This window comes from Triplophysa rosa, linkage group LG20 (genome assembly GCF_024868665.1).
Source record: "Triplophysa rosa linkage group LG20, Trosa_1v2, whole genome shotgun sequence".
NCBI lineage: Eukaryota > Metazoa > Chordata > Actinopteri > Cypriniformes > Nemacheilidae > Triplophysa > Triplophysa rosa.
Window position 1 is genome coordinate 2,841,073 of NC_079909.1, and position 25,912 is coordinate 2,866,984.

General features: G+C 39.4%; 1 protein-coding gene and 1 long non-coding RNA gene across 5 annotated transcripts; both read left to right on the forward strand.

Annotated features, from left to right (window-relative positions):
* Window positions 1-684: 684 nt before the first annotated feature.
* LOC130571058 (uncharacterized) lies at window positions 685-4,710 on the forward strand. 4 transcript variants are annotated; one of them, XR_008965043.1, is made up of 8 exons: window positions 685-1,449; window positions 2,077-2,762; window positions 2,922-2,991; window positions 3,077-3,348; window positions 3,549-3,617; window positions 3,716-3,817; window positions 3,914-3,973; window positions 4,169-4,710. It is a non-coding gene; the product is annotated as an uncharacterized LOC130571058 (long non-coding RNA). The 4 variants fall into 4 exon arrangements; XR_008965044.1 differs by having other exon boundaries at window positions 4,299-4,710; XR_008965045.1 differs by having other exon boundaries at window positions 3,917-3,973.
* A 12,746-nt stretch (window positions 4,711-17,456) lies between these two features.
* On the forward strand, window positions 17,457-21,859 carry LOC130571055 (metalloproteinase inhibitor 3-like). The gene is made up of 5 exons (XM_057361735.1): window positions 17,457-17,633; window positions 18,019-18,101; window positions 18,310-18,412; window positions 21,009-21,130; window positions 21,493-21,859. Exons 1-5 carry the CDS (start codon window positions 17,507-17,509, stop codon window positions 21,661-21,663), a joined length of 606 nt encoding a protein of 201 aa, XP_057217718.1. The 5' UTR covers window positions 17,457-17,506; the 3' UTR covers window positions 21,664-21,859.
* Window positions 21,860-25,912: the final 4,053 nt, after the last annotated feature.

A 25,912-nucleotide genomic window follows, 5' to 3' on the forward strand; every position in this document is an offset into this window, starting at 1 on the left:
TTTTCTGCTTTATAAAAGCCTTAAAAGAACTATTCCCAACACTATGAAAGATTTGTCATGGATTTATTTGGATATTATATTATTTATTAATTAATTAAATATTTATAAATAAATATTATATTATTTATTAATTAATTAAATGTTACCACTTGTCTGTGTACTGAGACAACATCATGTTTATTTCCTGTGACAAATGTTTTCAGTTTATTGCATGTGGTGTTAATATTAACCTTCTAATATTCGATTTCAGCAGTTTACCGGTTTGAAAAGCTGAACAGAAAGTCATTTTGTTAGCAGCTCTCAATGATGTCTATTAAAAAACAAAACAATATCATCTGCTCTCACCTCACCTCCTTTTCATTCTTTCCATGTATGGCTTTAACCACACAGAAGTCCAGACCTCCAAAGACCTCTGCACATGTGTCCACACACATCTTATATCTGCAGGACACAAGAATACGGTCATAACCCCAAGCTCTGATTCAACTCAGAGGTTTGAGGAAAATAACCTGCTTTAGCTCACATTTGCAATTTCAACTATAATTCAGTAGGGAAACAGTATTTGTAGTATATATTTGCATCATTGCTGTGTATAGGGCAGTTTACTGTCAGCATTCGGCCGGTTGTTTCCGGTTTTTGGCCACTAGAGGCCCCCATTGTGCCTTTTTTGTTTCATCCCTTGTTTTCTGTTATTGTTTGCACCTGTGCCTCGTTCTCCCTGTATGTATTTAAACCCTTAGATCTCCTCTGTTTCTTCGCTCTAAGTTTTAACGTTAGCACACAGTCTATGGGAAGCTTTGGACATTTTATTGTGCCCGCTGGATTATCTGGTTTTTGGAGCTCTGTTTCGGGGTTAGTGTTTATTACTGGATTTTTTTCGAGGCTTTTTGTTGTACCTACTTACCTTGTGGATTTACCTTTTGGAATTACTCTTGACTTTGTGGATTTATATTTTTTTGCCTGGAGCTTCTTAAACATCGTCTCAAGTACTGCTGTGTCTGCCTCATCATCTGGGTTCTGCAGACCCCTTGTGACTCAGTGGACCGAGTGACTCTTCCACATCGGAGACCTGAGTTCTTGCCCGGGTCGTGAAAGTTTACTGTGTGCTTCGCGCGGGAGCCGAGGATTGCTTAGCTAAACGGCCCTAAACCGTTTCCCATTCATTTTCAATGGTAGTGCTAAAACACTACGGATGCAATATTATTTTGGCCACTGACGCTCTGTGGCGCACTTCCGCGTCTTGCACCGCCGGGAGATTTGAAGCCTCCGATATTGCAGTCGGATAATATTGCTTCCGCGTCTGAAAGACGAGACACGCTCAGAACTTTGCTCGTTTCATTCAGCGCTTTTTCGTCTCATCGATCAAAGGAACGTTTTTTCACAACCTCCGCTTGTTTAGCGATACGCGTGTGCTGATTTTTACACGAGTCGTTTTTGTCAAAAACTCCGGTAAGCACACATCGCTGGGTCATTTGCACGCTAACGTATGAATGAACATGACCATAATTCATGTTTATGCTTGTACATTTCAGTTGTTTTGTAATTTTTGTTCACGTATAGATTTGGGTGTTTGCTGAGGGAGTTATTGGACGTTAAGTTACCTTTTTTGCAACCTTAAATAAAAAAAGGTTTTCCTTAATATAACCCTTAATAATGTTTGTTTTTATTGTTTTTGTAAAAGGGTAGAAACCTTATTTTCTTCGTGTATTTGTAACTATTGGCAAAACCACGGTTTTACTACAGTATCAATGGTGTCACAGTTTTTTAAAACCATGGTTATTCTGTGGTAATCATGGTTTTACTACAGTAAACATTTTTTTGTTTTAACTGCTATAAAACCATGGTTAATTTTCGTAAGGGACATCATTGGTTGTATTTTTTTTTTTTTTTTAATGTTTACGAATGAATAGTTTTTTTTTCTGAAATGTGTTGCAATAAGCATTCCAATATTTTACAAGTTCACAACACTATTTGTACTGCATATATGAAAACCCACGTGATTGTCATCTTTTAGTTAAACTTAAGAATGCAAATGTTAATCTTTAAATTTTAAAAACTGCCCTTTGTGTCTAACAGGTCGTCATGCAGAAAGTTTTTTTTTTTTCCTGGAAGGGTTAAAGTCACGTTCTGTAAGGGACCGCTGGGATATCTTCTGCAGGATCCAACTGACCAGGCCAGGGCGATAAAAAAACAACCCATCTTTGCTGGACAAGTCGGCACCAATTAAGGAGGAGCTTGTCGGACAAAATGCTCTGAATGTGGTCCGTCAAAGAGGAGGTGATGCATCAGACCAAAAATACGTTTTTGGAGTACATCCTGCAGTTTGGAAAATACAAGGGGAAGTCCTTCCGGTGGCTCCTTGAAAATGATGTGGGGTACACCATCTACCTGATAAAGAACCTTCAGCAGGAAGAGGCTGCAGGAGTTACAATGACTGAGCGGCACAGCAAGAGCAGCCTAGTCTCTTTTGTGAAGTACGCCCACAGCTTTGAGGAAATCCAGTCTCTTCTAAGCTGTTTCTAAAACTCCAGCTGCACCAGTGGCCTCATCGGAGAAAGACCAGCTGCTTGGTTTCGGCGCTCGTGCCAAGAGTACATGGAGGGAGATTTGGGACAGCAGAGCTGATGGTTACGCTTCCTTTATAATGGGGGCAAAATGTGTCCGAGGGACGTGGATGTATAAACTGCAACAATACCTGTTGAAGCAGCAGCAGTATGCCCGTACGCGTGTGCCTGCCTCAAGTGCCACATCTGAGCCCACAGGTCAGTTGTTTATTTTCCCTCATTTGCCCTTCAGAAGAGAATCTTTACAATTGTCAATAAGTATACCGTATGTACTTTATTCTTTGTATAGCACAGTTACATTAGAAAAAAAATCCAAATGCAGCATAAAATTGTGGTGACTCTTTGTCAACCATACAGAGATGGATGAAGATGCTGAGCTGGAGAGTGAAGTGCTGAACATCACCCCCTCTAACCCTACTGGTGCAATGTAAGTGTTTTTTTTCTTTTCTTAAATGACACCTTCTATTAAATTAGTTGAGATATTTAATAAATGTTCCTTTACTTTTTGTTAGCGCCAGCACAATCTTCATCAGTGTCCTCAGCTGCTGAAGTGAAACACTCCATGGAAACGGCAACAGGCTTTTTGAACATTTTAGACTCACCACTGTTGTATTGATGAATTATGTTATGAAATGTCAACTCGATATGAATTATTTTTGTCTTAATGTGTCTGTGTTGGCTGTGTGTCACTAACAAATCTGTGTGATGTTGGCATGATACTAACTGTTCAAGGGGCTATGAATTGATTCCCGCACCACGATGAACTGATAAATCCCCGTTCTGGGTAAGTGCTCATTTTTGCTGTAAACTTATAAATATTTTTGTTTATTAATACAAGATTTGCATGTTCTTGCATTTAAATGTTTTGCGTTCCCTGTTTAGTTTGTAAAGTTTGACATTCTTTGAGAAGGCATAATGCATCCTTTTCATTCATTCTATTTGAGTAAGCAGATCTCTTAAGAGTCTTAAGATTTTGTCTTGCAGAACCATCTACTGTTCTTTTAAAACCACTGACTGGCACTATAAAGGAACTGCATCTGTCTCCTGTGGATGGTAAAGACATTGCATTTCCGCCTCTCTGATCAAATAATTTTCTTCCATATAACTTGGTAATATTTTGTTTTCTTTGTTTTTTGTCTTCCTTTTTAAAGCACCAGCTCTGAAAACGCCTGAGCCCCTTCCTAAAGAGCTGATGTTTCTTGTGCAGGAACCATCGGCTTCTACACAAACAATGAAAAGCGTTTCAGCCACAGGTGTGGTTTTAATGTCAAGTTTATGGATACACAGATTATGAATGCATGTTTTTAAAACGATAATTCAATCACCTCTTTTACAATGCGTCTCTTCAGCAGAGAGCAGTATCTCTTGAGCTAGCAGGACACTTTCTTTTGCAGAATGTAACAAAGATGGTAAGAATGTTTTGTTGAATCATTTCTTTTTGGAATTGTGAATTTTTTTTTTTTTTTTTATAATTTTTATACACTTCAGAGACCTCATCCCATAGCGTCCCACACAAAGCTGAGGCATTGCATGGTAAATTTGTAGTTTTTGTTTTTGTTTTACTTTGTTTAGAACAGCTTTAGTTATTGTTTTTGTGCTTTCAGAACCATGTTCCTCTGCTCCTGCTTCTTCAGTGTGCAGCCCACCACCTTTGTGACAGACAGTGGACAGAATTACCATATTTAATATCAGTGGCTATACTTTTTGTTTGTTCAAATTTTCAATCACACCCAGGCACAACTCTTCCCAGAGCTCCTGCTCCACAGCTTCCTGGATACGATCATGACATACATCAGTGGAAGTGTTCTCATCAACAAGAGGATCTGGATGAAGACCGAGCTGGAATCCATGGGTCTGTGGCCAGGCTCTCCTCCTGTGAGCAACCCCATGAAGACTGTCACTGTGGCGTTTACCTCCTCAGCCTGAGCTGATAGAAAGTCTCTGATCTGCCTAAGGTCTTTTCCATTTACAGAGAGCATGGTATGGAGAAGGAGATGAGATGGAAAGTTTCAGAAGTCTCAATTTTACAACATGGAAAGACAGAAATGGGTTTCAGAAAAAAGTAAATGAGAAATTTCCCCATGTAAATATATTTTGCTTGTGTTTGTTCTGCCTGAAAGTGTTAAAACAATAAAAACTACTAAGAAACACTGATTTATCTTGTACTGTTTTTTATCTTTATAAATATATGGCAAAATATTCAACCTGATGTAAAATACATTTGAATTATAAATGTAATAACTACACAAATGTCATTGTACAATTGTTTCTTACCTTTGTAGTGCTATTACACTGTAATTGGAGTTTAGATACAAATACTCTTCACAAATGTATGCACATTTGGTGCCATTTACCTACGTTTAATAAGTTAAGTAATTTACATTTAGTCAATTTTACAAAAAAATCCTAAAGGATAGTAACATGGTGATGAAAACGATGACACAAAACTTTCTACACTGACATTAAGACTATTTTGTCAAAACATAAAAATTTACATTGCAATTACCCATTTATTGTTACGAAGTAATGTTGATAATGTTAAATGTAATTAAACATTTAGTGTTAAAGTTGATAAAATGTTCATTTTATTCATTTTAAATCATTTTAATACTAATGTATTGTCATTATTTCTACATTTTATGCTTAAATGTCATAACGCACAAATTACTGTAAAACAATGTTTCAGAGTGGTTTACAGAAGGATTCGAACCCACATCCAAGCGAACATAAAGATGTGGAAAACTGATTGGCTGTGACATCATCAGCAATCTTTAGCAGGCGGCTGAAATGCTTCAATTTGATTGGCTGGCATTGTATTTCAGCTATTTGCAACTGGCCCCAGCGTGTTCGACTGGAGTACTTTTCCTGATTTATTCTGGTCCATAAGAAGCTAAAGTTCTGACTGAGTGATTATAGACTTAAAACCATGACAAGTAAAGAGACATAATGAATGAGTCCAGAAAGCCAACTGTATTCGGCTCCTGTCAATGTTTGCTAAAAAAGGCACAGTACCAAGGAACTGAACTCGTGACCTTTGTGCTGGTATCAGCATGCTCTGCCAACTAAACTCATTAAACAATATTCAAAATTATAACCACAAAAAAATGACTTCAAATGTATGATCAATTATATTAACAAACTCTATTAGTGTATAACAAAAAATTAATAAGTCTTTAAAGGCCTTAGTATATAAAATGATATAGGGAAGATTTTTATCAAACTTGTCAGTCATGGCCACCTGCTTCAGCATAGCAGAGCCTATGTTTGACTTCCAGTAGCCAGAGATGGATGTTGTCCTGTGGATTAAAAACATTTAATTATGTCACACACAATACATCACATTTAATCTGTGTAATGATTCAGCTAAACCTTATTACAATGCATCTGGAGTTTGATGTTATATCACTCAAAGGAATAATTGAATTGTCAAGGCACAGGCAATAACACAGATAGTCATTTGTCTATATTCAGAGGTGGACAGTAACGAAGTAAATTTACCTGAGTACTTGTACTTTAACTTCACTACATTTGAAAGACAAATATCATACTTTTTACTCCACTACATTTATAAAAAGGTCCAAAAGTAGAAAATGGTTTCTATGCAGCGGGGTTTCCTGTGCGCGCAATTTATCTGGCTTGCGATCTGCCAGGACCTTTTATTGTATTTCAGTTTTTCTAAGCTTGCGGTTTTCCGTCAAGCTTTGAATGGCCATTTGTCCGATTTTTTTACGCAAATCTGGCAACTCTGGGATCTTCCCCGCTAAACAAATGTAAACGTAAGCGCTGCTACACCATTGATAGCTCTCTAAAAAGGCAAATAGAACAATAAAAGACGAAAAAGGCACATGTTAAAGTGTGATGTAATCATCTGTGGGTTACAATCAGTCAAAGATCGTAGAAACATTGTCATGCAAATGATCGGCATAACGGCTAAACGATAAATAAGCATCACACACACCTTGAGCTACGCGTGTGTGTTAACTTCTGATCTGCTTCTATATCATTTAAAGCGATTTGGAAAATGAATGATGTTTTTACTGAAGTAACTATAGTTGAAGTATTCCTGTTGAAATAAAAAAAATAGAACCCTGCCCAAAATACAACATAAAATGTAATGGATTTAATGGTTATAATGGGAATTGTGCTATGGATACTTGTTGTGTACTTGTATGTTATGGATTCTATTGAAGGGATGGTAAATCCTATTGGAATAAAACCCAAAACACACTACAAAGAGGAATTTAATTAAAAAATCTCATTCTAATTCAAAAATTCATTGTTTTTTTCAGCAGGGATGGTATTTGCAGTAAAACCACAGTATCCACAAATTTACCATTTTCTATATATAGGAACCATACTCCAATTAATAATCTTTAGTAAAACCACAGCAACTAAACATACCATAGTTTCATTATACTAGCTATAGTTTATGTTTGTAGTTAAATTATGGTAATACAAATGGTAATAAATCCAACAAACACATGGCTTCTACACTTTACTATTTACAAGAACCTTACTACTTACTGGTAAATTGCTGCTAAAACTGGTAAAGGGAATATACAAAATAAAAGAACACTGCTCATAAATACATATAGGCCTAGGGGCTAATGAGGATAATTAGGCTAAATGGATTATGTCTAAACTAAACATATATGTGCTAAACATATAAAGCTCTTAAAGGAGTTGCTCACTGCAAAATTTGCCCCCATTGACTTTCCATAGTAGAAATAAAAATGACTATGGAAAGTCAATGGGGGCAAATTTTGAAGTGAACTACTCCTTTAATACTTAGCTCTGTACACTGTGATAGGCTATGTGAGACCAATTTTCTTTTGTTACACTTTTGCACTTATGCTTATTGTTGTCATGTTGTTCCAATTGCTTCCATTGTTTCCCTCATCTGTAAGTCACTTTGGATAAAAGCGTCTGCTAAATGACTAAATGTACGTAAGTGTTAATACAACTGATACTGTGAGCTACTCAGTGTATTCAATACGTTGCTTCAGGGGCATAAGGTATACGACAATAAAACAATGCACAACTGACATAAAGGAAATTTACTTTTAATACTTGAGTACTTTTAAAAGCACGTACTTCTGTACTTTTACTTAAGTAAGAATCTGTCTTTACAACTTTTACTTGTAGTGGAGTAATATTTGACCAGTAGTACCTGTACTTTCACTCAAGTATGGAAGTTGTGTACTTCGTCCACCTCTGTCTATATTTCGTCGCCTTGAAGTGAAAAGGTTCTATCTGCATTCTGAGTTTTGAGATATTGTGCTTTAAAGTTTGAACATTCCATTTGACTTTGTAGATAAAGCCTTTTTGTTTAAAACAAAGTCCCAGAAAAAACCTATGTATAAACTGAGGGACGTTTGCAGGGGAAGGGCATAAAAATTTGGCAGCGGCTATTTGCACTATGTGTAAATGGCGACAGATGCTATTTACACTAGGTTTAAATAGCAGTAGGTTCTGTTTACACTAACTTTTCTTAGCGATATACTATTTACACTAACTGAAAATAGCTGTATTTTCTTTGGATTAAATAGAAATAGTAGTTAGATGCTATTGGTACACCAGCTGTGTATTGCTACACCAGCTGATCCGAAAGGCATTGGATCACTACCGAGTTCCATCAGAGGTAGTTGAGCTTGTAATGGCACACATGGATGCGCTGCAGATGAGGTTCACCGTGGGAAGTGTCACCACCAAATGGCAAAGGCTCGAGAAGGGCATTATGGAAGGATGCACGATTTCTGTGGCCCTGTTCATAGCGGCTATGAATGAATGCAGTGCAGAGGCCCAAAAGTAGACGACAGCACGAGACACCCCGCTTGTCGAGCTTTCATGGATGACGTGACGGTGATGACTACATCTATACAGGGGACACAGTGGATCTTGAGCGCACTGGAAAAGATGGCAATATGGTCACGCCTGCAGTTTAAATCAGAAAAGTCAAGGAGTCTCAGTATTTTGAAGGGGAACCTAACAGGACACATCTTCAACATCCAAGGCTCTGAGATCCCAACAATCCAAGAGCAAAGGATCCGGTGCCTCGGAAGGCAGTATGATAGCTCCCTAAAGGACAGCGGCAATCTCACTAATACCAAGGCCCAGCTGAACACCTGGCTCAATGCAATCGAGCACAGCCAACTGCTCGGGAGATTTAAAGTCTGGTGCTTTTAGTATGGCATCATACCCTGGCTGCAATGGCCCTTCCTACTTTACGACTTTCCTGTGTCTCAGGTGGAAGGAATGGAAAGACTGTGCAGCAAGTTCTTGCGGAAACGGCTGGGAGTCCCCCATCATTCAGTGCAATCAACCTGTACAGTAAGACCTCCAAGCTTCCCTTGCCAGTCTCATCGATAGTCGAGGAGTTTAAAGCTGCCAAGGCAAGGGCAGTCAGTACACTCCTCTCGTCTGAAGACGTGAAAGTAAGACGCGCAAGCATGACCATCAAATGTGGGATAAAATGGAAGCCCCAGCGAGCCGTGATGGAAGCAGAATCCCACTGGAAACACCAGGAAATCGTGGACATGGTATGCCAGGGACGCCTGGGCCTTGGACACTACAGTGAGAAGAGGTGGAACAGGGCTGATGCCAGAGCCAGAAGAGGCCTCGTGGTGCAAAGAGTGACATGTGAAAGCGTTAGGACTTGCCTCTCAGGGCCGATGGACGCAGTGGGACCAGGCACAGGAGCGACCACTGTCGTGGAAGATCGACCAAGGGAGGTTGAGCTTTCTCCTGCGCTCGGTGACTGCCAATACCAAAAAAACACAAAGATCTGGGCCCGTATTCATGAAAAATCTTTGCGCAAAGAATTGCTCCTAGTGACAAATTCTAAGAAAATTCTTAGAAATGTGGGCCCCTTTCCCCTTAAAATTATAGAAAATATCCTAGTAAAGAAAAAATTTATTCATAAAGCGTCTTAACCCTTAAAAGAGCTCTTAAGGTCAAACATTTTAGGGGTAGCGAGAAGGACTTTTAAGAGACTTAAGAGTTTCTTTAGCAGCAGAGAAAATGGACGAAACACGAAAAGTGAGAAGAAATGTATTGCAATGCATGACAATTTCCATACTGTTAAGGTTTATCAGATTTTTTATTTGTATTGTTTTTTGTGTGTGTGTGTGTTCAACTTTTGATTATCTTGGTTTTGGTTTTCTTGTATAGCTGCTTTGATGCAATGCAAATTGCAAAAGCGCTATAAAATAAAATTACATTGAATTGAATGACAGTGAGTTAATAAGACACAACACATTAGATCGTGCAGGGTTCATGTTTGTGACCGATCATATTAGAGACACGCTAACATCTCCAAGACATCTCCAGAAATAGAAGAAATCACTACATTAACATACTGTATTTAGCAACTGGAGAAATGCAGCGGTGCAGCAGAAATGATTTGGTTCTGTCACAACCTTCTATAGTAATCACACAAACAATTACAGCACTTACGGAAACTTATTGTGTCACTGTTCATTTTCTATCAAATAAGTTGATATTAACAGCATGGTAAATAAAAAAATAAAAATAAAGAATATATATACTGTATATATAGTGTGTGCGTGTGTGTGTGCCTGTGCGTACGGTAAAACAGAAAAAAAGACATGTGCAATTTCGAACTAATGACCCTATACTTAAAAGCGCTCTTTTTTCCTTCTTGGCCAACCAACCAATCACAGTCTTTAAAAGACTGTGTCATACACAGCAAAGGGGTCAGCCCCGCATCCTCACTAAGATAAAAGTTTTAGTCTTTTCCTTGCTCAGAGTTGCTCTCAGATTGGTCCTGAATCGATTTTAAGCTAAGACTCCTACGTAGAAGTTTTTAAACTAAATTAGAAGCTTTATTAGAGGATTCTAAGAAGCTTTAAGAATATGGGCCCTGGGGAGGAAAGGAAGACCCATCTTGCAATCAATGTGGAGCAGCTTCCTGTACACTGAATCACATCCTGACCATTTGTCCAAAGGCATTGGCAGAAGGGCAGTACAGATGGAGGCATGACAAGGTCCTCATTGAAATCGCCAAATGGGTGGAACAGCAGCGAGTCGAAGCCAATAACAAGCAGGTCCATCCGTCCACGGTGGCCAAGAACCCACCCTCTTCTTTGCAACGAGCCTCCGACTGGGAGTTGAGAGTGGACCTGAAGATGAAGCTTGTCTTCCCACAGGATGTGGCAGTGACCTCCCTCCGAACAGATATGTTCCTGCTGTCCAGGAGCACGAAAACCATCATAATTGCTGAGCTCACGGTGCCCTGGGAAGAGAGGCTAGCCACGTCCCACCAACGGAAAAAAGCCAAGAACCAAGACCTGGTCGACAAAGCTGTTGTAAAGGGGTGGCATGCAACCAGCTACCCTATTGAAGTTGGCTGCCGAGGGTTCCCAGCAAAATCGGTGCGCTACTTCCTCCAAAGGGTGGGCCTGGAGCCTAAACAGCTGAAGAAAGCCACCAGGGACATAGCTGCAGCAGCCGAGTCCAGCTCAAGATGGCTGTGGCTGAAGAGAGCCCACAGTTGGAATCCTTCTGCAGGTGAAGGCTAGTCAGTCTTCGCTGCCTCACTCAGGCGAGGTGTTCAGGTTAAGGGGCGTAACACCTGAGACCCTGAGATCCCTGCTGACGATGCAGAAGGGTTCCATCAATGTGGATGCTCCAAGGAATACCATCTTGGAAGACGATCTGCATCACCATAGTTAGTGTAGTTCCTACAGGTGCAGCTTGTAGCAAAGCATCTCTGATGTTTACTTCACCGGTAGTTATAAATAGTGGCATATAATGTTACTATTTGCACATCAGTATTGTTGTGCATTAAACATTATGCAATAATAACAGAGTGTAAATCATTATATTTATAAAAATGATTAAATTTATGGGAACTTATTGAGATATTAAAGCCCTACCCCAAACCTTACCCTAAAGCCTTAAAGGCTTGTCCACACCAGAACGATAATTGCACGCATTTATCATTGACGGTCAACGCCTCGTGATTAAACAAAGGGCACGTATGGAAAGCCATGAGGGTCAAAAACGTGTGAATTTTAACACGTCAACAACGCGTCGAGAACGTTGTTTACTCGTCGATTTTTCACATGTAAACTACACGTACTCTACGCGCAAACAACACGTATTCTACGTGCGTCGAGAACGCGTTGTTGACGTGTTAAAATTAGTGCGTTTTTGACACTCTGGCTTTCCTTAGGCACCAATGTGAGTGTGCACACCGACGCACAAAACGGCAGCCGTAAAAGCATTCAGCAAAACAGCCTCGGGCTCGATTTTTTTTTGTTTGACCAGCCGCATTAAAAACTGACCGATTAATAAGATTGCTGCTTTTGTTCATGTGCCTGGAGCTGCTGAAGTTACAGTAAAACACAACTTGGTGGCGCTCAAGCACAAAACGGTCTTGCCGAGCACACAGTTTACGAAGAGGAAGCAAGATGAATTCTTCTTCTGTGTGACAAGCGAGTGTCAGAAGCATAAAGTTGCGCAGCGCCACCTTGTGTACCAGGGTATTTCTGTTTTTCATTAAGTGCGCCAACTGTGTAAGGGAGTGAATTTGCACGTTCTCTCTTCTCATCGCCAGTGAAAATCGTTTGGGTATGAAAGCCAAAAATGTCTCAAAAAACGCTGACGATAAGCGCATGCAATTTTTGTCCTGGTGTGTACAAGCAACTTTATGAATAAAAATGAATTTTAAGTCTTAAATCAATTTTATTGAAAACAAATGCCTTTATGATCTGTAATGTGATAGGAAAAGGTAAAAGAGCGTTTTCAGTGCTGGTCTCCAGTGTCAAAGCTATACAGACTCCTTATGCCACTGGAGTTGCTGTTTAAAATGGCATTGTTCTTAAACTTTGGCCCTGTCCCAAATGGCACTCATCATGTGGACTTGTGATCTTGTGGACTTAAATTGCGCATGCTCGCCAAGTCTACGAGGCCGTAGGGTGTCCCATTTGTCATTTTTATGCTCTGAAGTGTGCTCATCAGCGACCGCTTTCTGCCCTTGATGCGGTCTTCGGCGAAGCCTACACTGCAGCAGGCTCCACACAACTTACAGCCCAGAAGTCCTTGCGAAAGCCCAATCACAGAATGGATGGGAGGAGTGTCGTGTATGTCAGACATATACGTATAAACATGACGGATACATTTTTAAATGTATGTTTTGATAAAATTCAAAATTAATTTCTCATTCACATTATTGATTATTTATTTTCTATTAAGCCAGCTATTCAAGAATAAAAACATTTCAATTCAATTCAATTTTATTTACAGTATATAGCACTTTTCACAATGTGCATTGTTCCAAAGCAGCTTTACAGGAGCAAATAAGAAAAACACAGAAAGGTAAAACACAGCACAGTGCATGGTGTTTATAGACCAAGCAAGATCATTATAATAAATAATATCTAATATCTAATAAATAAATGAATAAATAAATAAATGCAGTCTCCCGGTGAGCAAGCCAACACTGCACTGCTCTGCTGTGGCGAGGAACCCAAACTCCAATGATGAATAATGGAGGGAAAAAAAACCTCGGGAGAAACCAGGCTCAGCCGGGAGGGCCAGATCTCCTCTGACGTGTCATAGCTGCAATCAGTGACCCCGACCAAAGCCACCGAGCAACGTCCACGAAGAACAGGGAGAGCCCACGAGCCGCGACCCAGGAAGCCCCATCCGCCGAAACCGTGCAGGTCCAACCCGGTCCCATTCCGCGATCAACAACAGACAACAGAGGAACAACCAGGGAAAAGTAGTAATGGCATAATTAACTTTATTCCTCTGTTATCCGACATCGACCACAAAACAAGACCAACCAGACCCAAACAGTCCCAACAAATGAAACGCCCCAAACCACAACCAACAAGCCCCCCCACTCCCTACAACACCCACCCAGCTACCTCCAATCAAAGTCACTGAGTGCAGCCATAACTTCAAACTGCTGTCATGTGATGTAAGTTTAGCATTAAATACCAAGTATTGTAAATTTAGCATTTATGTGACAGGTAGTCCGTCTTTGCTCTCGGTTGGGGATGGAATTGTCTGAGCTGGGCCGGCCAGATGGTCGCCTTTTTCTTGGGTGGTGATGGAATTGCCTTGGATGGAGCTGGCATGGTCAGTCAGTCCACAGGCTCTCGCAGGAGGATGGCACGGGATTTTCCGATGTAGCTGGCGTAATCTCTAGTTGTGGATGGGCATATGACGTTCATCTGGGCCTGGCGGAATCTCTCCCTACCTCGGGATGGGCATCCCGAGGCGAGGGCAGAAAGAGAATAATTAGCGTAGCTGCTGTTCATTAGCTATGTGTTAGTGAATGCTTGGCTGAAAAGATGTGTCTTTAATCTAGATTTAAATTGGGAGAGTGTGTCTGACCCTCGAATAGTATCGGGGAGGCTATTCAAGAGTTTAGGTGCTACGTATGAGAAAGCTCTACCCCCTTCATTTAATGCAGTGCATTTTCTTACTCAAGGTAATAAGCCATGTTTTGTTGTAGATTTATATCCAGTAGTCTCTGGGCTCTGTAAAGCTGAACAACACAGCTTCTGTATTATAGAGAAATATTAAATAACAACATACTGTATATGCACATTAAGTATTCAAATAAATAAATATACAGAAGCAGTTGCATTACAAACATACAGTAAGTATCTATTGCATAATGGCATATCAACATATGAAATACAGAACTATAAAAACTGGCAGCTCCTGTCCCAAATAACAACAATGGGACAAGTGTGGTCGACTTCACGTGGCGCTGCGCAGACTGATCAGCGTATGACAACAAAGTACCGCGAGAGTGATTAGAAAGCACCGCTTGCTCTTTCCGGCGTGATGACCTCAAGTCTGTCCCAAAATGTACTCCCATGTACCATTGTGGACTTGTGCCCTATAGGTCTGCACTTCCTGACGTCACCAAGTGTGGACTCTGAGGAGGTCCACAAGACCTGAGTGCGCCATTTGGGACAGGGCCTTACTCTATTCCAATCACATATTGGTGGGCGGAGCTAGTGCCAATAGTCTCTGCCAACAAGACCGGCTATTTGTCCTCAAGTGTAAATAGACACTGCGTAACAATTTGGACTGGAAGGCACCCCTGGTTTAGCTCCAGCCCTAATCAAACACACCCGAACCTGCTAATCAAGCTCTTCAGGATCACCTGAAAATTACAAGTCAGGTATTCTGAAGCAGTTTGAAAACAAAATTTGCAGGACATTGGGTCCCCAGGAACAGGGTTGAAGACCTATGCACTACGAAATCAGCCCTCTTGTTCAGTAGTCCGGGCACTGATCAGAGAGTCTGCCATTTTAAGGGCTGTCCCATTTGCAAATGTCTTCCAGTGCACTAAAACGTTTGTTCCCTTAAAATTCCCACAATGCAACTCAAAAACCAGTGAACATTGATGCTCCCACTAGCTGCGTCCCAATTCGCATACTATCTGTCCTAAAGAGTATTAAAAATTAGAATATTATTTCCCAAATCATAGTATGCTGAAATGAGTATTATTAATGTACATGGATGGTCTACTGTTTTCGGTGAAAATTTAATAATAAATTTATTAAATAAAATTAATAAATAAACTCACCGCGAGTTTAGTGACGCTACACTGCATTAATAAAATTAAATAAGTGATGCGTCACTGAATTAATAAATGTAAGTATACAGTAAACATTCCAAATGAAATGTTGAATAAATAAATACTTAAATGCAAAGAAGGGCTGTATTTTGATTATTGTGTGTCATGGCTCTGCTTCATTTAGTCATGTTTTTCTTGGTCCTGTAGCAGAGTCATGACAAAGCCTTTGGTTATGTGTGGAGAGAAACATATTATTGTCCTTTTGACAATAATATACGTTCTATCCAGTGTCTTGTCATTTGCACCACTCCTCTCGTTTCCTTGTTATCTTTCCCTGAGTGTTTTATTACCCACACCTGCCCTGTGTCATTATCTCTCGTTTGTCTCTCCCTATAAATACCCTCTTGTTTCTTTGTCTTGTGTTCGTGGATTACGTTGTGTATGCATGTGTACAGTTTATGTGCCTTGTACCTTGTCCAGTGTTCCTGTTCCCAGCCTTGCCCTTGTTACGTGAGTCTTATGGTCTACCCTGTTGTGTTTTGATTTAAAACGTTTGGTCGAGTCCTTCAGTTTAGTTTTGCTATTCTTGTTTTCGTTTTGCCCCCACGTGGGAAGTCTTTTGTTTTATATATTTCTGAGTTCCGTTTTCCCCATTGAGGGTGTTTTGTTTCTGTTAATAAATAAAGTCTTGTTTTTGTTAACCCCTTCACTGCTGCCTGCAATTGGGTTCTCTTCTTTCACGCCTCAATTCATGACAATTGTGACTGTTAACAATCACAGTGTCGTCTAGGGAACAGAAGCCACTTCCGTTTCACGTTAGTCCCAGTGCGTGCATCTTGTTTTGTTGCGCACTAAAATGGACATACTTTCCCATAACAAAAACAGTACATACTTTAAGGGCATAGTGTAAGTAGGAGAATTGGGACGCAGCATATGTTCCCTTACTGAAAATCAAGCCACAATTTTTGAAGCCGTCTAACCAAAATCGAACGATCAAACTTAAACTAAATGAAGCACAGTAGAACGCTTATTTTATGTATTGCAGTGAACACAATGTGCTTAACATTTAAATGTAATATTAATATTACATTTATGCACTGATATGTAACAAAATAATTAAAGTGTTTTTCATGATGTACTTTAACCAATATTTAAAAACTAAGGTCAGAGATGTCGGTTCTGCCTGTTGTTGATAAGAAACAGTTGTCACGTCACAGAAAAATAAGTTATCAGTGTCCCAATGTGTAGTGAGCTAGGGTGCTTACCGTGCCCGACTTCGTGTACACGATATGGCACTCACTAAATCCTTGGTGTTTCGAGTCTGACCCGTGGGCGTGGCTTGTTGGATCTGACTAAATTCTTTGTGTTTCAAATCTTACGAAACCTTTACCATAATTCACACCCTCCTACAAAAATAATACAGAAAATCAAGTATAATTACTCAAGTACTTTACACACCTGCGTATGACGGGTGTGTGTGCTCAATGGAGAGAAGGAAGTGCCACTGAAAAAAACATAATCATGATATGATGATTCAGAAAAGAATGAACTGCAGAGTAGGATTTAATGTTTCATAGGTCACGTAACTACGTTTCAATTAACTGCTTACAGATTTTTAATTTATAGGTTATTTAGGTTTATAATACAGTAGATTGGATTTTTAGTATACACATTTAACTTTTTTAGAAAGCTGCAAATTGTACTTAACAGATCGATTATAACGTATTCATTACTAAAGTAAGTTAAATGGATAGTTAACCAAATACAAATCAAAATAATTTACTTTTTATTTCAAACTTGTTTGTCTTTCTTTCTTCTGCAGGGGATATTTTGAGAATGTTAATGGCAAAAAAATGTTGGTACCCATTGACTTGCATTAGTTTTGTAAAATTCTGTAAAATTACAGTTTTTTTACAGTGAAGTTCAATTTGATTTAAAAATAAAGAATAGATTATTCTCACTGTTGTAGGAATTGACTCCACACACCTGACTTAAAATCCCACACACCCACACCAGTGTCCCAGACAAACAGGATTCTAACTTTCCTGGTATATTCCCATATAAATACTAATGTTAATGTTATTCAACAAAGAATAAAAAATGCACCAAACTGCAATAAATTACAGACTGTTTTATACTTCACAACACATGGCACTGTACATAATTGTATTCTAGTATGTTATCTTTTAATATGCAGGACTAATTCATCAACACATAAAAATGTGGGAGGGGTTTGTTTGGTAGGAGGGGCAGATCCATCCCTCAGACATGTGAACTATAAAATGCATCCACTTCCATCGAGAGAGGAGACAGTCTATCACAGCCTGTAAATCAGACCTAATCCTTAGAAAGTATCATTTGACTTCTGCTGCACATGATGGGCGTCACAATGTTGGGTGTTGTGCTGATCTTCTTGTCTGTAGGGCTGAATATACAGACAGCAGAGAGCTGCCGCTGTGCCCCACCTCACCCTCAACATCAATTCTGCACTTCTGAAATGGGTACGTCAAATCTAATATCTTTTCCAATATAATTTTTGTATGAAATTTTGTAAACTGTAGAACACATTTAGCTGAAGGAAACGCTGTATTTCAGTTGATTTGTAATTTATCTATAAAACCACGAGCAATTTTTAATACAATTTTTTCATTTCCAATCAAGCAAGTGTAAAAGTACTATTTACATTATCTGCTGGAAGTGTTTATGATTCAGAAACAAACAACAATGTCCACTGTTGAATGTTGTTAGGGGACAATAATAAATAAATATTTTATATTAACAATATATTAGTGAGTGTGTGAAAATGCCACAGTGCTGAATAGTCATGTTCAGGATGTTTATACAAAACAACATTTCTAACATTTATGCAACTTTATTTTCCAACAGTGATTTTAGCTGACGCAACCGGAAACAGACTTCCTGTTAACGATCAAAACAACTTATTTCGATATAAAATCAAAATAATCAAGGTGAGCTAATCTACTTGCACTTTCAATCATCCACATTTCTCAAATGAATCAGAATCAATTAATTTTAATGGAAGATAATGTTAGTCTTTCATCTACAGAATATTTATCTTGAAAAAGAAAAAAGAAAGAGTATCACAAATTTCAAGTTTGCAGAATATTCACAATAAAATACTACCAATACAAATTATAATGAAAATTCCTTTTTCAGGTATTGAAAGGTTCTAACAATGCAAGCCGAATTCAATACATCTACACAGATCCACAAACAATGTGTGGCATCACACTGGATCAGGGGCGATACGTGCTTTCAGGTACACCTCTGCCGTCTCACATTGAATCTAAATATACCATAAAAAACCTGTCAATTCTTAATTTCTTTTGTTTTATTATTTTATTTATTAGATTTGCGAGTCAAAGTATATGAATATACAGTGAGGGAAATAATTATTTGATCCCCTACTGATTTTGTAAGTTTGCCTGCTTACAAAGAAATGAATGGTCTATAATTTTATGGTAGGTTTATTTTAACTGATAGAGACAGAATATATAAAAAAAATCTGGGGAAAAAATGTTATATAAAGGTTATAAATTGATTTGCAGCTCAGTCAGTGAAATAAGGATTTGATCCCCGAGAAAAACATAACTTTGTACTTGGGGGAGAAACCCTTGCTGGCAAGCACAGATGTAAGACATTTCTGATAGTTGGTCACCAGGTTTGCACATGTGTCAGGATACATTTAGTCCACTACTCTATCAATCTTTAAGGGTTCTTGGCTGTCGCTCAGCAAATTGGAGTTTTAGCCTCCTTCACAGATGTTCTATAGGACAAGGGTCTAGAGACTGGCTAGGACATTTAATGTGCTTCTCCTTAAGCCACTCTTTGGTTGTCTTGGCAATATGTTTTGGGTCTTTGTCATGTTAAAGCCACATCCACGACCCATCTTCAGTGATCTAGTTAAGGGGAGGAGGTTCTCGTCCAAGATTTTAAGGTATACTGGCCCGTCCCTCAGCCCCTCAATGCGGTGAAGTCATCCTGTACCCGTAGCAGAGAAAAAGCCCTAAAGCATAATGTTTCCAACACTGTGCTTCTCTGTAGGGAGGGTTTTTCTTGGGGTCATAGTCAGCTTTTCTCTCCCTCAAAAAACAGGGGTCAATTTTAGTCTCACAGCACTTTCTCCAAAGCCTTTTCTGAATCATTTTGATGTTCATTGTCAAACTTCAGACGAGCCAGACGGGTCTTCTTGGGCAGGAGGACCTTGCGGGTGCTTCAGGATTTCAATCTATTGTGGCATAGCGTGTTACCAATGGTTTGCTTGCTAACTGTGGTCCCAACTGTCTTGAAAGCTTCTTCCGTGTAGTTCTGGGCTGATCTTTAACCTTTCTCATGATCATCTTTACCCCATTGGGGAAATCTTGCAGGGAGCTCCAGACCAAGGGCAATGGATAGTTAATTTGTATTTCTTCTATTTCCAAATAATCGCACCAACAGTTGTCTCCTTCTCACCAAGCTTCTGTCTGTAGCCTATTCAAGGTTTGTGCAGGTCTCCAATCTTGCCCCTGACATCCTTTAAACCTATTTGGTCTGGACCATGGTGTGGAGAGGTTGAAATGGAAGATACAGATTCTGTTGGCAGGCATCTTTTATATACATAACAAGCTGATTTAGGAGTACTTTCTATAAAGTGACAGGACTAATCTGTGTCCATATAGGCACATAATGTCATGGTTCTGCCCCACCTTGTCTTGCTTTCTTGACCTAGTGGCAGAACCATGATAGAACCTCTTGTTTTATGTGGAGAGTGACGTTTTGTCCCTGTTGGTCTTCCACTCTCCGGTGTGGCGTCTCTTTCCCGCCCTTTCGTCTCCTCGTTATTGTTTGTTATTAGTTCATGTCTCACACCTGTCCCTCTTGATTTATCCCCTTTATAATGCCCTTGTGTCTTCTGTCTCGTGCTGGTTCATCTGTCGTGTGTGTGTCATATGTGGTGAGTTCCTGTCTTGTCAGTGTAGTTTAGTTATTTTGTATTTAATTCAAGTGTTGTCTTAGTCTGGTTAGGTGTAGTTAGTCCTTGGTGTCATGTTTTATACCCTTGTGTTTTGTTTTGTTACCCCCACGTGGGTCTTTGTTTTGTATTTATATTTTATTAAATGTCTTGTTAACCCCTTACCCGCTGTCTGCACTTGGGTCCTCTGTCATTGTCTCCGTGTCCTCACCACCCACGTTCATGACACATAACCAATCTGTGGAGCCAGAATTCTTGCTGGTTGGTAGGGGATCAAATACTTATTTCACTGACTGAAATGCAAATCAATTTATAACCTTTATATAACATTTTTTCCCCTGATTTTTTTTAATATTCTGTGTCTATCAGTTAAAATAAACCCACCATAAAAATTATAGACCCTTCATTTTTTGTAAGTAGGCAAACTTACAAAATCAGCAGGGGATCAAATACTTATTTCCCTCACTGTATACAGTACATCTAAATTAAATATACTTTGATTGAAATAATTTATGTTGAAATCGCAGTGTTTCATTATAAATATCTCATCATGTGGGTCATTCTCTTTTAAAATTATGTGCCCTAATAATCTTAATTAAAATCTGAAAATGCACTTCTGCCCTCTAGTGGCTATCCATTCAATGACGTGTTAGCGGCTTGGGCAGAGACAGTCTGCTGCCAGTTCCATTTAAAAATATAAAGCAACGCCTGTTTTTATATCCAATAATTTGAGTTTAAAACACAAGCCACGCCCACATTTTTCTCATTCGAAATTCCATTTACTCACTGTGCGTAATTTATGATATCAAAAGTTGTCAAATGCTGATTTGTCAAACAGATTAAAAACTTTACAGCGAATTTCCCATTTCCAATTTCTTTCTTTCTTTTTTCTTTTTATTTAAAGGATACCGGTTTAAAGATGGGATCAGGTCAATGATGTGTGGCCTTGTCGAGCAATGGGATCTTCTCTCCTTAACGGAACAAGAAAACTTCAAACAAACATATAAGATGGGCTGTGACTGCACGGTAATGATATACAGCATACAAAACCTTGCAAAATTTTACTTTTGTATTCACAATTTTCTACCAAAATGGCATAGTTTCAAGAATTAGCCAACCTCTGCCATGCAAGCCTCCATTAAAGAAAGTGCATTTTGCTTTATTAAAACAGAAAGTTCACCCAAAGATAACATTTCTGTCATCATTTAGAGGCTTTCAGTCTCTAAATTGTACTTTGCATCTCTTGGAGCAACATAAGGATGAAGAAAACATAACTGAATATATATGGTCTTGGTGAACTATTCCTTTTACAGTAGTCAAACACAAAACTCATGTCAATGTCAAACTGTACGTCAGCTCAAACTCACCTCAAACTGTCATCTCCACAGATCTCTACATGTTCTGGCAGTCCTTGTTGTCCCCAATCTAAGAAAGAATGTATGTGGGAAACCAACTCTCCTGACTCTCTGGGGTACGCCTGTCTGAGGGACAGTGACGGCATCTGTAGCTGGTACAGGCCAAGTTCAAAAGTTGATGAAGATGCAATGTGCAAAGTCTAAAAGACCAGCATTTTCTCATTCTTAAAGAAGATATTTGGTTGATGCTGAGAATCGTTGTTCTTTCTAATACTAATTCAGCTTCTGAGTCCATTTTTTAATCAATTTAACACTGCTGTTTTAACTCTGAGAGAGGAAAGATCCCATTTTTCCTCCACTGACTGTTTCCATCAGCAAATTAAAAACCTTTGTATGCAAAATAAACGTGTTTCTATTTGATTGTAATATGAAAAGTAATGTCACAATGTTTAATAAGCTGCTGATGTAAATCCCTTATATTATTATCTACATTTATGAATTCTATAGATGCTTTTATTGCTTTTAACATGCATTTAAGGTACACATTCTTCATCATACTGTTCACTTTGAGAATCATTTCAGCCTTTAGCTCAGGTATCTGTTGATGGCAGAGGAAAATTTCTCTACTTTTTCGCAAATTGTAACTCTCACACTATTAATTGAAAAAGTGACGTGTTGGGCTAAAAGGTACACATCATTTAAAAAATGCCAAAATGGAATCCTCTTATTTTTCTATGAAATAAGAATCAACTTATTTCATAGGGGCTGTGGGGCTGTACTACCATGTCTGATCATGACTACAGTAAAGGCAACAAGTTAACATTAGACCCATTTTATGTGTTGCCAAAACAGATTTCCAAGTGAACAAAAAAGCATTAAGCCCCAAGAAGCCTTGGTTCACAAAGATTTATAACAGCTATAAGGGTGTTGTTAGGCATTGTTTGGAAAATTGACTCACCAAAGAATGTACAGTTCCCTCCACTAATACTGGCACCTTTGGTGAATATGAGCAAAGAAGGCTGTGAAAAAATGTCTTTCCCTTTCTGTCGGTCTCTCAACGTTGTGTCAAACTGACAGAATGGGGTTTGATCTTGAGAACCTATCAGCTCTGATTGTACTTTTAAAAGGCCAATGAAGTTGGCGAATGGCATGGTATGCCAGTCTCAGCCCTGTACATACAGGTATAAAAGGAAGATGGCGTGCCCATTCATTCACCTTTTGTTCTTTGGAACCTGCTAAGGTGAAATGCTGAGTGCATTATCTCCTGATTATCTACTGGATTCTATGACGCAGAGCAGCAGATTCGTCCTGGTGTGTGCGATTTCCTGGGCGTTTCCGTAGCGAGCCGAAGGTGTCTATTAGAGCAAATTAATCTGTAATCTTGGATGTGACCACCTCGTCCTCGAGTCTGACAGGCACGATACCTGCAACACATGTTTGGGTCACCAGCAGGGCCAGACTTAGGAGGATGGGGGCCCCTGGGCTTGAGTTGTTTTCGGGGCCCCCGTACTATTTAAAATCATATGTCTGTTAGCATTAGTAAATGTTTTTTTCTCCAATGACCAACAATGACACTTGTTCATTGGTTTACACGTTTATAATGCTTGTTTTGACAGTGGGGGCCACAAGTGGTGCATTTATAGCGTGTAGGAAGTTTCAAACATACTTAAATGTAAAATCCAATCAACATTAATAATCAACATTACAATATCAAGGGGACTACAGTTTTTGACATAATCATACAGCCCTACCATTATGTATATTAAAATTAAATTTATTGATTCATAATAAGAAAACTACTAAAAAGGAACAAATGTGTGTTTTGCCTGTATTTCTGGAGGATCTTGAGATCCCTGCATTAACATGAAACCAACAATGAACAATACAGTCAGCATTTATTAATCTTGTTTATTGTTAGTTAATGCCAAATACAATTGTTCATGTTAGTTCATGGTGCATGTTCAATGTTTTTAAAAATATTAGTAAATACTGAAAATAAAGATTAACAAATGCAGACATGTAATCTAATGCTTAACTAATGTTAACAAATGCAACGGTGTAAAGTGTTAAAAATATATTAGTATTCTATTGCAATTCCATCAGTAAAGCATATGACAGATCTATGAGTTTGAAATGCACATTAAAATTGTATTCATATAATGAGATGAAACGTCTTATTATGGCTTAAATAGTTTCATAATAATGAGATGGGTCCATAGTTTTGTAATGTCTAGTTAACTGAGGTTGTGCAGGGCAAATATGGCACCCCTCTGTTATAAATCGTTTTAAATCTTTTAATTACTTTATGACTAACATAACATCATTTTAATGTCAAATTCTTAAATGTAAATCTAAGAGACAGTTTAATGCAGCTCACAGGCCATGAATCCATGAATGGTATATCTGCAAGGTATCATCTTAATTTAGCATTTACATTTTGCCAGAGATCTCAACGTCAGACATGAAATAACTATCTAAACGCAGTTTGAAAAAGCACGAGCAGTTTGTCCCTTCACGCGTCCCGTAGTTCGGTTGTTTTAACTTTGTTTATTAGTTGGCAGAATGTTTTCATTTTTTATTTACATGGATGGATTTAACAGTGTTTGCATATTATTTACAAGAACCGCTTATGGTCACAGAACGGGAAATATTAGAAATAAACTCTATATTACCAGTTTTTATTCAGAGATGTCTGCAGAACACAACACTTTTCATAACACGTTTTTTGTAAAAGCAAAGAAAGTGTAACAACAGCTAGTAGACTCTACTGCATCTACCTGTCGATGAACCGATCTGTCGTGTTCAGTGAGCGGACACAGACTGTGAGGAGCGAGCGTCAAATGGATAACGCGGAGTGGAATCATATAGCGGTGTATTCAGAGAAAGTTTTTCGCGGGGATGTGAATCCTCTCTACTCTACTTCGTCTACCAAAGGGCGCCAGCCTGTGAGGGCAAATGGGCAGCGGCTCAAGCCACAGAGCCACCCAGTGAACGCGTTCCGGCTCCCGTCGGTCCGCGAGTTTCAAAGAAGAAATAAAACCGGAGGGTGGCGGCCTGGCGGGAGATGGTGACAGGTATGCTCTGGATTCTCTGCCTAAAGATCAAGGTGTGGTGCCATGGGTATAAAGAATCATTATTTTCTAAATGCTGTTCTTTCGCGTTCTTGTCTCTCGGTTTTTGGTTTTCATTAAGCGCCGCACTGCGATTGCGCTTGTCAGCCATTAGAACAAGCGTCTTAATGAGCAGACAGGTTTCAACTGAGGTAAACATGATGGATAGAATCCACAAATAACCAACCAGGAAACGCCAACATGACTGACGGAACGTTTAGCCAATTAAACGACATCATTCCTTACATAAGGCAGTGCTATGGAACCTTGGTAGGCCAATGCACAAAGTTTAAATGAAAAATAAAATGACTGGCATATAACTAAACAAATCAAATGAACGAGAGCAGGCGGGCCCCCTGAAGGGCGGGGCCCCTGGGCTGGTGCCCAGTCAAGGCCAATGGTAAGTCCGGCCTTGGTCACCAGCATGCTGAAGTAGCGTTCGTGGATACGGCATGTCCGCACTGCGAGACATGTCTTTCAAGGTTTTGTGGTCACGGTTGGCTGTGTTCTTTTTGGACACAACATCATTTGCCTCCTGTTCCGCGGCGGCTGCCAAGCCGTCTGCAGCAGCGAGTGGCGAAGGTGATATGGGGGTTCCCATGGACGTTAACCCATCGCAGCAATGCCGCGGACTGTCCAGGCTCTGTTACACTCACCTTCCTGTCTCCAATGGGCGGCAGTGCAAATTACAGTGAGGACAATCCGTCTCGGCTATGCGATCCAGTTTGCCAGGCGCCCGTCCAAGTTTCGGGGCATTCTGTTCACCTCAGAGGCCAGAATGCTCCCGTACTTCTGGCGAAGGGAGCGATCGAGCCTGTCCCTCTGGCAGAGATTTCTTTGGGCTTTTACAGCCCCTACTTCATCGTCCCCAAGAAAGGTAGCAGTGGCGTTTACAGAGCTACTACACTCTTTTGGAGTAACACAACACATCAATGGACCCACTCATCGATTTAATCATACACTAGACTTGATTATATCTCACGGAGCCGATCTAACCAATATAGATAGTATACCTCAAAGCGACGTTGTCACTGATCACTATCTTATAACATGTACACAGCGAACTGCAGAAATCAGCCGCTTAACTCGTTATCGGCAGGGTAGAACAATTACCTCGACTACTAAAGATAGTTTCGCAAAGAGCTTGCCAGATCTGACTCCTATAATAACCATACCAATAAATACAGAATCGCTCGATGACATGACCAGCAAATTGGTAACTATTTTCTCTAATACATTAGAAGCTGTCGCACCTATGAAGTCAAAAAATATTAATGAGAAAAACATAGCACCATGGTACAATAGCACCACTCGCGCTCTTAAAAGAGAAACACGTAAACTGG

Excerpts from the sequence above, each read along its gene's own strand:
- LOC130571055 (XM_057361735.1), top strand. The coding sequence starts at position 17,507 with ATGATGGGCGTCACAATGTTGGGTGTTGTGCTGATCTTCTTGTCTGTA. Across the intron at positions 17,634-18,018 it reads ATTCTGCACTTCTGAAATGG|TGATTTTAGCTGACGCAACC; the intron begins GTACGTCAAATC and ends ATTTTCCAACAG. Across the intron at positions 21,131-21,492 it reads AGATGGGCTGTGACTGCACG|ATCTCTACATGTTCTGGCAG; the intron begins GTAATGATATAC and ends TCATCTCCACAG.